This window comes from Bos taurus, chromosome 10 (genome assembly GCF_002263795.3).
Source record: "Bos taurus isolate L1 Dominette 01449 registration number 42190680 breed Hereford chromosome 10, ARS-UCD2.0, whole genome shotgun sequence".
NCBI classification, from domain to species: domain Eukaryota; kingdom Metazoa; phylum Chordata; class Mammalia; order Artiodactyla; family Bovidae; genus Bos; species Bos taurus.
In genome coordinates this window covers 1724601-1737665 of record NC_037337.1, presented here as the reverse complement: position 1 = coordinate 1737665, position 13065 = coordinate 1724601, and the positions used below count along the sequence as shown (strand labels likewise).

Below are 13065 nucleotides of genomic sequence, written 5' to 3'. Positions count from 1 at the left end.
TTCGTATTATTTCCTAGCAGAAATACTCCTGTATGGTATTCTTAGTACTTCCTTGTAACAAAAAAGCACAGGGCAAATGCAGAGATTTTCAGTGTTGGTACAGGCGCTCCTACACACCTAGTGGCTGTCCACAGTGCAAGGACAGGGCTTTGTCCCCGTGTCACCCACTTGCCCACCCTTGCCCTGCGGCACACATACTCCCATTCCATGCTGGGAGGCCCTGCCAGCAGCCCTTCTTCAACTCCAAAGTGAGGCTACAAACAGCCATTGGTTGGGTAGAGGGAAGAGAACAAGACACCTGGGTTCAAATCTCAACTCTGCTGCTTAGTAGCTAAAGGTCTTCAGTTCAATTACCTTAGACTTGAGAGGGCTCAAATATCTTGTCTATACAAATGAGGATAAGTCCCCTTTGATGGGTCATTGAATGTGTTTAATAAAGTAACACACATGAAAGCACTGGACACAAAGTAAGTTCTCAGGAGAACTGGATCTCTTTCACACTTCAAGAAATGTGGCAAGAAGGTTATCGGGGTTCTGGGGAGCAGGGGCTGGTTCTCAGGTCTAAGTCTCAATTCTAGACTATAAGTTCTACACAACTCATTCATTCATACAAACCAGGAGTCCTCTACAAACTTAAAACAGGTAGAGGCAAGATTAGTTTTTAAGGGGCTCAGAGAAAGAGAGAGCAGTGTATAACAAAATATTTAACCAAAGACTATTTCAGATGACTTTGACTATCACATTTCAGCTCAATCTTTCCCCAAAAATTTAATTTTGAATTTCTGAAAGGACTGCCTGTCACATACCACTAAAATTAAGTTTTCTCCTCTAAAGTAATGACTGCTGCTGCTGCTAAGTCGCTTCAGTCGTGTCTGACTCTGTGCGACCCCGTAGACGGCAGCCCACCAGGCTCCCCCATCCCTGGGATTCTCCAGGCAAGAACACTGGAGTGGGTTGCCATTTCCTTCTCCAATGCATGAAAGTGAAAAGGGAAAGTGATGTCGCTCAGTCGTGTCCGACTCCTAGCAACTCTATGGACTGCAGCCCACCAGGCTCCTCTGTCCATGGGATTTTCCAGGCAAGAGTAATGGAGTGGGGTGCGTTTTTCTTAAAGATGTTGGAATCTCCTTGGTATTCTGCAAGTGCTAAGATGCAAAAGAGAAAGTAAAGACTAGAACTCTGTCTTTCTCTATCATACACTCCTACACACACATACTCCACTGTGAACACATGTAGAGTTATACACACAGACAACCACACTCACACACCACAGCCACTGGTTATGCCATTCACTACCTCCCATGCTCTAAAAACCTACAGGGTAAAGTAAGGAGCTTTTTGTTTCCAGAACTCTTCCTTCCTTCCAGGATGCCTCCAGAACATCTCAAAATAAAGGAACAGGCATATGATGTTTTTTAAGGATTGGCTGTTATTACTTTTGACAATTAACAGTCATGTACTGGTGACCACCTAGTAGTCAGAGACCCATCCCTGCCTAAGCCTGGCTCTGGATAGTGGGATGAAACATCCTCCTTCCAGGAATTGCATAATGTTAGTGCTTCCTACAGAGTCGGACACGACTGAAGTGACTTAGCAGTGCTTCCTACATACAGACATTGAGACTCGAATTTCATTAAGATTTACTAGGCAGTTAACACCAGCCACAAAATTAGAACAGATTTAGCAGAGCTTCCAATTTGCAAAGGTTACCTTTAATTACTTTTGTGGAAGAAATTATATTTAATATGCAAAATCCAATAACTTCCTAATAATAATTCCCAGAGCAACAGCATTTGCATTTCAATAAATTTGAAAAATCAGGTATGGTAAATTTGTGGAAACCAGCTACAGTGTATGTTAAACAGCATAATTACAAATTTAACATTGTGAATATTAAGACAGATGCTTTTTCACTAGCTTCATTTCAGTGACAAAGAGACAGGTTTACACATTCACTCTATAACCCTTGAAATGTGTTACGTTCCAATGGGAAGAACAGCCCAAATACTGACTATGAGCTGTTTTCCTTAATAAAAAAGTAAATACTCTCTCCTTAAATTCCTGTAATTATATCACTATCTAGGGGAAAACCTTGATAACTTAAAGTTTAAATTTTTAGATTTCAATAAACACTTTCTTACAGATACCCAGAACATCTATAATAATACTTAAGTGTTAAGTCAGCAAATGAGGAAACATCCAAGTGAATATATAAAGATTAATGCACTGAACATTTAATATTAATCACTCCTTTACTGATTATCCCTGGTTTCAAAGCAAGATAAACAAAAGTGATTCATAAAAGAAAGGAACTAAAATCTGACATATTATTATCTTGCAAACACTTGACCTGGTTTGATTTTTAAGTCTCCTAAGTAAGCATTTCACTTGGAGATGTCTCAAATGGACTGACAGAACAGTGTCCTGCCTCCCAAGTCCCATTTCTGCATGCTGCTTGGGTTTTATAGGGCCTGGGACCGTCTCACTGCCTGAATAATACTGTAGCTCTCTGAAGGCAGAGGTGTTAGTTGCTCAGTCGTGTTCGACTCTTTGCGACCCCATGGACTGTATGTAGCCCGCCAGTCTACAGTCTCTGTCCATGGGATTCTCCAAGCAAGAATACTGGAGTGGGTTGCCATGCCGTCCTCCAGGGGTTCTTCCCAACCCAGGTATGGAACCCAGGTCTCCCACATTGCAGGCAGATTCTTTATGTCTGAGCCACTAGGGAAGCCGAAGGTAAAGGTGGTGAAATCTTATTCTTTCTATCTCTGGGCACCTATTACCCTGCCTTCGACATCACAGGCTCTCCAGTTAACAGAATGAACTGAAACAAAACAAATTATTTTTCAAAACATAGAAACTTTCCATTTTCACAAGCACCTGCCTGGCTGCTTGACAATCAGGCTTTCCCCACAACATGCAACAGTCTGACTAACCGGTAAAGACACAGGCTCTGTCTGGAGTTAGACTGCCAGATAGTGGGCCCAACACAAACACTTCCTGGCTGGTTTCTCTGAGAAGTGACTTGTCTCTGAGCCTCAGTTTCCTCACATAGTATGAGGATAACATCAATAAGACTGTAATGATTAAAGAAGCAATAAATGGGACACATTTAGCACAATATATGGCACTTGGTACAAGTATAAAGTTACCATATATTTGCTAGCATTACTATATTGTAGGCATTATACTACAGAAAACATTTGACCCATGATATTACAACAGAGACTCAACTGAATATCCTAAGAATACCAATAAACTACTATTCAGAACATCTATTTTGTTTCATAATCACAACATAATTGGAAATAACTGATAATTGGACCAAAATGAATTTCTGAAGATAGTAAGCTCTACTACATTCTAAAAACTCTATACTTAATCAAGCTAATGTACTCTTTAAACATCATTAAACCTAGAAAATCATTTTTTGTCAAGAAAGTTTAATAAACTGTTATTGCCTATCAAAATCACTGGCATTGTGAAAAAAATCAGAAAAAAATCAGATCACAAACTTTAATATGCATGCATGCATCTGGATGGTTAGATTAAATATGCATTCATACACACATCCACACACCCCAGAGGAAAAGAATGCCATTTACCTATACCGGTGCTTATAACTCATGGATCCAAACTTGCTCAGTTTTCTTGACAACGAATTTGATTCATTTTCTGGCATTCTAATGAATTTGTAAAAGAAAATTAGAAAAAGACTTACAAATATACTTATGTAACATGAGCAAAAACTACGTAGAAATATATTAATAGTGCAATACTGCTTAACACATAGCTGAAATATTTTACTCAGTCTACATATTGGCAAAAAATAATAATTGATTATTTTAAAGCTAATACTTAAAACAACAACCACATTCTAGTATTTTATACAAGTATGATATCAAAATACTCATACTTCCTGAAGACTATTAAATATATCATCACCCTTACAAGGAAGCTTTTGTTGTGAATCAATTTAATTTCTCTACTTAAATTCTCCTGGAAGCCTTGTCACTATGTTGATTAACCCCAGCCAAGGTTGTCATGGCAGTTGATCATATCTAATGCCATGGTTCACCCCTCTTCGTACTTTCCATTCTATGGTACATTCAACACACAGCTCCAAGTGGAGTTTCTTGGCCCCGCCCCACTGATGGAGAGGTACTGTCTCAGATATTTTGGGCTACATCCCTTTCTGAACACAAACTCCTCCAAAGATGTGGATCATTTTATAACACTACTCCTCTAGCATCATACTATTTGGAAAAAATGTTCAGTGTAAACCAAAAAGGAAAAAGGGGAAGGATTAATCTAGTTTTAAATCTGAAAACCAAAAATAGTTTAATGTATAATATTACCTGATAAAATTTAATCTTTACACCGTAAGAATGTGAAACAAACAGTGCCCACACGACCCAACGGTCAGTTCTCTGCCTGCATCCCTGCGGCCTCCCAGGAGCACACAATGCAGATGCCAGCTCCTCACTCATCACAGCATCTGCCTCCCTTACTTCCCATTCCCCACGCTCCTGTCCTCTAAACGCTGGGAGGGTCCCACAGCGCAGTCCCTTTCCTCTCTTTACTGTTTCCATAGGCGACTGTCTGCCTACTGTCTGCCTTATTACCTACAAAATTTACATGACCAACCTTGGTCTTTTCTGTAAGTTTTGCATACCCAGCCACCCATTCCATATTCCCAGGTTAGGCATTTTAATTTTAGTGTGTCCACAGCAGAACACTTAACTCCCACCAATACTAAAGCTATACTTTTACATAAACCTAAAAAGCAATCATCCTTGATCCTTTCTTATAGTATGACAAAAAAAAAATCTACATACATGTGCATGTAAAAAAGTTAATACAAGAGAAACACTTCCAAATTTATTCTAAGAATAGAATTCTTGTTATAAAAGCAAACACAATTTTCATTTATTAGGCAAAGGAACATACCTAAAAAATGTATGATATTCTACACTACATTTCCAAAGGTGCTTGCAAGCAGTTTTACTTCGAGCTTCAAAAAAGAATGAGGTTTCACTGCACTAAGAGAGAAAAAAATGTGAGATTATAAATTACAAACCATAAGATTTTTCAGATGACACCCACCTTCTAGGTACCAAAAATTCAAGTAAGCAGAGAAATCATTGTTAACACATTTAAAAAAAAAAAAAAGAAGAACAATTATCTCTTGATAGAATTACAAAATGTAAGTTCCATGTAAATTTTAACACCATCACCTCTACTACCTTTTTCTACATCACCCCATGACTGCAAATAACCACAGTGATGGTGCAGAAGCACTGAAAACTCTTCTGCCAACCATGTGCACCAGAACAGGAAAAATACTGACCACGTGGAAATCAATGCCCCCCAGAAGAGAAGACACTCATAAATCCAGTTCTTAACTGTGTTTTTTTCAGGGATGTACAGGCCACACTTATATGAAAGAATCACAAGAGGGGCTGCTAGGAGGGACAACACCATCGCAGCAGTGTAATCTGGGCAAGTTACTGAGTTTCTCCATTCTGCATCAAGTTATTGGGTGAAAGAAATTAAATGACATGACAGATGTAAAGTGCCATATACTAGGTATGCAATTAATTTTCACAATTATTTTAATCTGGTAGTTCCTTATCTATTTTATACATATACAATATCTATTTTATACTTATATAATATCTATTTTATACTTATATAGTTTAATACAAAAGAAACAGAGGCAATATTAGATGTAATTTGAATTATACAGGAAAAGATACTATTTTTTAAAGTGACTTAATAGAAAACCAAGCAAAATACAGTATCCATACAAAAATAATAATAAACCACAAGCTCTGTGAAGTTACATAATTGCTAATTTAGTTTCAAATAAAAATCAAACTCAAGTCACAAATGCAGAAATGCCTGTGGAATAAGGTTTCCATAAACACAAAATTGTCAATGCAGAGGAATAATTGAAATGATTCCTCCCCCTTCACACATCCTTTTAGCAAGGACAGAACATTTATATGCAGGAAATTTCTCCCAAGTCCATCTAGAATGAGGCTGCCCAATTTAGGAGTTTATTTGCAAAATGAAACGGTGTGATGGAAACAGAGCCAATATACGCATTTTACACAGCAGACAACCTGTAATTCCAAACTTCGTGAGGTGGAGGAAGGAACTTGGGCAAGTCTAGGCTTCTGAGCTGGGTGCAGCAAAGTACTAAAATATAGCAAATGGAAAAAACTGGGGATCTGGATGGCAGAGGAATGGACAATAGCTCACACTATTTTGATTTTGAGGTGCCCATAGAATTGGGAACTCCACACACCTAGTGGGCCGGTAAATATGCAAGGGCAGGGTGAGGGGACAGGTTGTGTCTTCTGGTATAGGTGATTTTACCCAAGAATCTAAAACAGTTTGCTCAGGGAGAGAGCACAGATAATGATGGGATCACAGTGAAGATGTTCACGAAGGAGGAGTGAGAAAGGTCAACATGGACCAGAAGGCAATGGTGTCAGAGAGGTTGGGGGAGAGGGCAGGTCTCAAGTGACCCAGAAAGGTCACAGGGCTTGAAAAGAGGTCACTGCATTTCATGGGGAGAGGTCTTCAGTGGCTTTCATGAAAGGGGTAAGGATTTAAAAAGTAGGGATGAGTAAGAAAAGGAAATGAATTCAGAATATGTCTTCCTCAAAAGCAAAAGAAACCAGGGGGGAGCAGAGGAAGAAGGGGCACAGAGGAAATCACAGAAGATCCTTGGAGGCAGGAGGGAGACCAAGCATCCTGTCAGGAGATGGGGATGCTTAGAGGGGAATTGTTCTTCTTTCACGTTTCCTTTTTAAATACATACACGTGGTAAAAACACCAAAAGTTACCAAAGTGGTTACACAATGAGAACTAAACCTCCCTCTCACCACTGTCTCCAATTCCCCTCCCCAGAGGCAACCACTATTAAGAGTTTCTTATATAACATGCCGGTGTTTTGAGGTCACTGGATTATCCAATATATAATGCACAGGTCATTAATTTTAAGAAAATGTGTTTCTGGCTGTTTATCAGGATAAATAAGATAAAGTCAGTACATGGGACTTCCCTGGTGGTCCACTGGGTAAGACTCTGTGCTTCCACTGCAGGAGGTACGGGTCCTATCCCCGGCTGGGGAAGTAAGATGCAGCATGTCTTGTCAAAAAAAAAAAAAAAAAAAAATAGCCAGTATAAGACAGGTTCCCCCTGGTGGTTTAGTCACTAAGTTGTGCCCAACTCTTGCAACACTGTGGACTGTAGCCTGCCAGGCTCCTCAGTCTATGGGTTTCTCCAGGCAAGAATACTGGAGTGGGTTGCCATTTCCTTCTCCAGGCGATCTTCCCCACCCAGGAGTCGAACTCAGGTCTCCTGCATTGCAGGTGGATTCTTTTCCAGCTGAGCTATCAGGGAAGCCCCAGGCTCCTCCTCCCCTGCCCCAACTACCACCTTTCTCAATACATCTCTCTGTCAGCAACTGAAGCACGAAGTGTATTAGGTAGGACCACATGCTGGGCATTGTCACTGACAAGAAATGGTGGCTGCTGATGACTACTCTGTGACAGAGACACCATCATGTTTTATCAAGAACATCCAAAAATAAGGTGTGATTTAATTACATATATTACCTAGGTTTCCAAAAATGCAGGAGAAAAAAAAAAAAAAAACATTTAAACTTGAAAATAAAGTTCAGTTCAGTTCAGTGGCTCAGTCGTGTCCGACTCTTTGCGACCCCATCAAACGCAGAACGCTAGGCCTCCCTGTCCATCACCAACTCCCGGAGTTCCCTCAGACTCACGTCCATCGAGTCAGTGATGCCATCCAGCCATCTCATCCTCTGTCGTCCCCTTCTCCTCCTGCCCCCAATCCCTCGCAACATCAGAGTCTTTTCCAATGAGTCAACTCTTCGCATGAGGTGGCCAAAGTACTGGAGTTTCAGCTTTAGCATCATTCCTTCCAAAGAACATGGAGGGCTGATCTCTTTTAGAATGGATTGGTTGGATCTCCTTGCAGTCCAAGGGACTCTCAAGAATCTTCTCCAACACCACAGTTCAAAACCATCAATTCTTCAGCACTCAGCTTTCTTCACAGTCCAACTCTCACATCCATACATGATCACTGGAAAAACCATAGCCTTGACTAGATGGACCTTTGTTGGCAAAGTCATGTCCCTGCTTTTGAATATGCTATCTAGGTTGGTCATAATGTTTCTTCCAAGGAGTAAGCGTCTTTTAATTTCATGGCTGCAGTCACCATCTGTAGTGATTTTGAAGCCCAAAAAGATAAAGTCTGACACTGTTTCCCCATCTATTTCCCATGAAGTGATGGGACCAGATGCAATGATCTTCATTTTTCTGAATGTTGAGCTTTAAGCCAACTATTTCACTCTCCTCTTTCACTTTGATCAAGAGGCTTTTGAGTTCCTCTTCACTTTCTGCCACAAGGGTGGTGTCATCTGCATATCTGAGGTTATTGATATTTCTCCTGGCAATCTTGATTCCAGCTTGTGCTTCTTCCAGCCCAGGGTTTCTCATGATGTACTCTGCATATAAGTTAAATAAGCAGGGTGACAGTATACAGCCTTTTCCTATTTGGAAAGGAGACAGTATATGTACTCCTTTTCCTATTTGGAACCAGTCTGTTGTTCCATGTCCAGTTCTAACTGTTGCTTCTTGACCTGCATACAGATTTCTCAAGAGGCAGGTCTGGTGGTCTGGTATTCCCATCTTTTGAAGAATTTTCCACAGTTTATTGTGATCCACACAGTCAAAGGCCTTGGCATAGTCAATAAAGAAGAAATGTTTTTCTGGAACGCTCTTCCTTTTTTGATGATCCAGCGGATGGTGGTAATTTGATCTGTGGTTCCTCTGCCTTTTCTAAAACCAGCTTAAACATCTGGAAGTTAACGGTTCACATGTTGCTGAAGCCTGGCTTGGAGAATTTTGAGCATTACTTTACTAGCGTGTGAGATGAGTGCAATTATGCGGTCGTTTGAGCATTCTTTGGTATTGCCTTTCTTTGGGATTGGAATGAAAACTGACCTTTTCCAGTCCTGTGGCCACTGCTGAGTTTTCCAACTTTGCTGGCATATTGAGTGCAGCACTTTTACAGCATCATCTTTCAGGATTTGAAAGAGCTCAACTGGAATTCCATCACCTCCACTAGCTTTGTTCGTAGTGATGCTTTCTAAGGCCCACTTGACTTCACATTCCAGGATGTCTGGTTCTAGGTCACTGATCACACCATCGTGATTATCTTGGTTGTGAAGATCTTTTTTGTACAGTTCTTCTGTGTATTCTTGCCATCTCTTCTTAATATCTTCTGCTTCTGTTAGGTCCATACCACTTCTGTCCTTTATCGAGCCCATCTTTGCATGAAATGTTCCCTTGGTATCTCTAATTTTTTGAAGAGACCTCTAGTCTTTCCCATTCTGTTGTTTTCCTCTATTTCTTTGCATTGATCGCTGAGGAAGGCTTTCTTATCTCTCCTTGCTATTCTTTGGAACTCTGCATTCAGATGCTTATATCTTTCCTTTTCTTCTTTGCTTTTCGCTTCTCTTCTTTTCACAGCTATTTGTAAGGCCTCCCCAGACAGCCATTTTGCTTTTTTGCATTTCTTTTCCATGGGGATGGTCTTCATCCCTGTCTCCTGTACAATGTCACGAACCTCATTCCATAGTTCATCAGGCACTCTATCTATCAGATCTAGGCCCTTAAATCTATTTCTCACTTCCACTGTATAACTGTAAGGGATTTGATTTAGGTCATACCTGAATGGTCTAGTGGTTTTCCCTATTTTCTTGAATTTAAGTCTGAATTTGGCAATAAGGAGTTCATGGTCTGAGCCACAGTCAGCTCCTTTGCTGACTGTATAGAGCTTCTCCATCTTTGGCTTCAAAGAATATAATCAATCTGATTTCGGTGTTGACCATCTGGTGATGTCCATGTGTAGAGTCTTCTCTTGTGTTGTTGGAAGAGGGTGTTTGCTATGACCAGTGCATTCTCTTGGCAAAGCGCTATTAGCCTTTGCCCTGCTTCATTCCGTATTCCAAGGCCAAATTTGCCTGTTACTCCAGGTGTTTCTTGACTTTCTACTTTTGCATTACAGTCCCCTATAATGAAAAGGACATCTTTTTTGGGTGTTATTTCTAAAAGGTCTTCTAGGTCTTCATAGAACCATTCAACTTCAGCTTCTTCAGCGTTACTGGTTGTGGCATAGACTTGGATTACTGTGATATTGAATGGTTTGCCTTGGAAACGAACAGAGATCATTCTGTCATTTTTGAGATTGCATCCAAGTACTGCATTTCGGACTCTTTTGTTGACCGTGATGGCTACTCCATTTCTTCTGAGGGATTCCTGCCTGCAGTAGTAGATATAATGGTCATCTGAGTTAAATTCACCCATTCCAGTCCATTTTAGTTTGCTGATTCCTAGAATGCTGACATTCACTCTTGCCATCTCCTGTCTGACCACTTCCGATTTGCCTTGATTCATGGACCTAACATTCCAGGTTCCTATGCAATATTGCTCTTTACAGCATCGGACCTTGCTTCTATCACCAGTCACATCCACAGCCAGGTATTGTTTTTGCTTTGGCTCCATCCCTTCATTCTTTCTGGAGTTATTTCTCCACCTATCTCCAGTAGCATATTGGGCACTTACTGACCTGGGGAGTTCCTCTTTCAGTATCAACGCAAAAATACTGAAGTGGTTTGCCATTCCCTTCTCCAGTGGACCACATTCTGTCAGTACACATTCCTTGGGTACAAATTTATTAAAGGAACAAAAGAGTTTCCCACAGGCCCCCTAATTACTTCTGCACCATGCAATGACAAGTATAAACTCATTCCCCCATTCATACAGGGCTTTAACACCAGCTGCCTGGATTTTGTCCCACTGTAGCAGAATGATCCAAATACTAAAAGGTGAGTTGATATAAATAAATTAAAAAAAAAAAAAAAAAAGCCAGGTATTCTGAATAAATTCTATATATTTTTGCCACTTAAAGTAACTGCTGACATGAATGTAACTGACATGATATTTAAATATCTTTCCTTCCCTTGTGGCTCAGCTAGTAAAGAATCTGCCTACAATGTGGGAAACCTGGGTTCGATTCCTGTCTGGGTTGGGAAGATCTCCTGGAGAAGGGAAAGCCTACCTACTCCAGTATTCTAGCCTGTAGTATTCCATGGACTGTATAGTCCATGGGGTCACAAAGAGTCGGACACGACTGAGTGACTTTCACTTCTTTAGTGACTTCCCTGGTGGCTCAGACGGTAAAGCGTCTACCTGCAATGCGGGAGACCCAGGTTCGATCCCTGGGTCAGGAAGATCCCGTGGAGAAGGAAATGGCAACCTACTCCAGTACTCTTGCCTGGAAAAATCCATGAACAGAGGAGCCTTGTAGGCTACAGTCCATGGGGTCACAAAGAGTCGGACACGACTGAGCGACTTCACTCACTCACTACCTGCTAAACCTTTTCCAAAAGGACATGGACAATTAGCACCTTTCCATTAGTTTATACAAACGCAAGTAGCTGCTTAACTTCGGAAGTTCATTCCAACCAATTGCTAAAATACTTTATCCAAGAATCCAATGCATGCTTTTGGCAAAATTTTTCAAATTCCTTCATAACTTCAGCCATTTCATGCCAGAAGAAAAACTATGGTCTCAATCTACTTTTTTTATTTTATAAACAGACCAAGCTTAAGTCACCTCTAACTCAGATAACACATGATGGTTCATCATACTGTGGATCTCTAAGTAAACGGGGCTCAAAGTCCCAATCCCATCATTTGTAACAATTCAGGACCCAGATGAAATGGATGAATTCCCAACCTAACTCCCTCTGTTTTTCTCACTCTTTTCCCATCTTTGCAGGCTGTTTCACTTTGCAGCTTTGAGAAATCAATCTGTTTTGAGCCTGACTTCTCTGAAGGGCCTTGAGTTTACTGACAGGGTCATGGAGGTGCTTACGCTGCAAGACGCTCCGCAGTTACCTCTCCCTGGGCTCCAGCTTCACTGCCTCTCCCATGCCCAACAGCCTCGCCGCACAAAGCCCTACTCTAGCTGGTCCCTCGCTCCTGCCTTGGGAAGCAACCACAACTGGACAGTTTGCCTTCCCCAGCTTCCCTAGAACTGCCGGAGATAAACATCTTCTCAATCCTGTCATTACATATTCATCCCATCTCCAAGGTCAATTGAAGTAACCTAAGGGACACTGCAAAGGTCAAATACTTAAAAGAGATTAGTACTTCTAACAATGGTAAAATGCAATCATTACATAAATATTGGAAAGGCCTACAGCAGAGAGGTTCCTTATCAATGATCCACAGAGACAGAAGAGAGACTAAAAAGAAGTGCAAAGATTACAAGACTACAGTATTATGGGATCTTTTTTAAACATTCGATTTCTACAAGATTTATATGTACTTGTCAATTATGAACTTACTTTAGGCACCAGATGAAATAAAAATCAGGGGACTAATAGCAAATGACTGAAAGAACTTAATTACTGATAAAGCAAAGGAAGGCAAATGGTAGAATGGAAAAAACTATTCTTGAACTAAAAGTAAATACCAAAGAAATATCACAAAATTTTAAGTATTTTGAGAAATTTTATCTTTATAAATGGTGAGCCTAAATGTAAAATTAAATTATGTTTGTGTATGTGAGACAGTGGGCACAGTATTTTAATCACTTTCCCCATATCTTCCACTGTTTTCTCACTCCAAGTGCAAAGCCATATAAAGAATTCAACTAAGTTCTCCAATAAAAAAACTATCAATCTTGCTATTAGTTGGAAAGGCAAGTTAGAAGGGAATTTGAAAACACTGAGTAAAATATTATCTTGTTCTTTTAACGTTATCTTGTTTTTTCTTTACAGAGTGCTCTCTAAAAAGTGACTCTTGAACATTAACGTCTCGTGATATTGGCATAAAAAAGAGTTCTACGTTCAAGTAAGTTTGGGAAACACCAGGTTAAATGCTCAGATCTTTTAATGAGCTAATTTTACACTGTGACTCTAGAAGAGCTGCTAAGGTAGCCGGTCTTTCCTTG

At 40.3% G+C, this 13065-nt stretch overlaps 1 protein-coding gene across 10 annotated transcripts in view; it reads right to left on the bottom strand.

Moving 5' to 3' along the window:
* EPB41L4A (erythrocyte membrane protein band 4.1 like 4A) overlaps positions 1-13065 on the bottom strand; it is a 296657-nt gene that overhangs the window by 77008 nt on the left and 206584 nt on the right. For all 10 annotated transcript variants that reach the window (NR_198911.1, NM_001435210.1, XM_010808814.4 and 7 more), the window contains 2 exons: positions 4951-5042; positions 3606-3683 (listed from right to left, as the gene is read on the bottom strand). Coding sequence is in view for 9 of the 10 variants with exons in the window: in NM_001435210.1 (NP_001422139.1) it covers positions 3606-3683; positions 4951-5042 (170 nt within the window). In the remaining variant the exon portion in view is untranslated. The remainder of the gene's footprint in view (positions 1-3605; positions 3684-4950; positions 5043-13065) is intronic.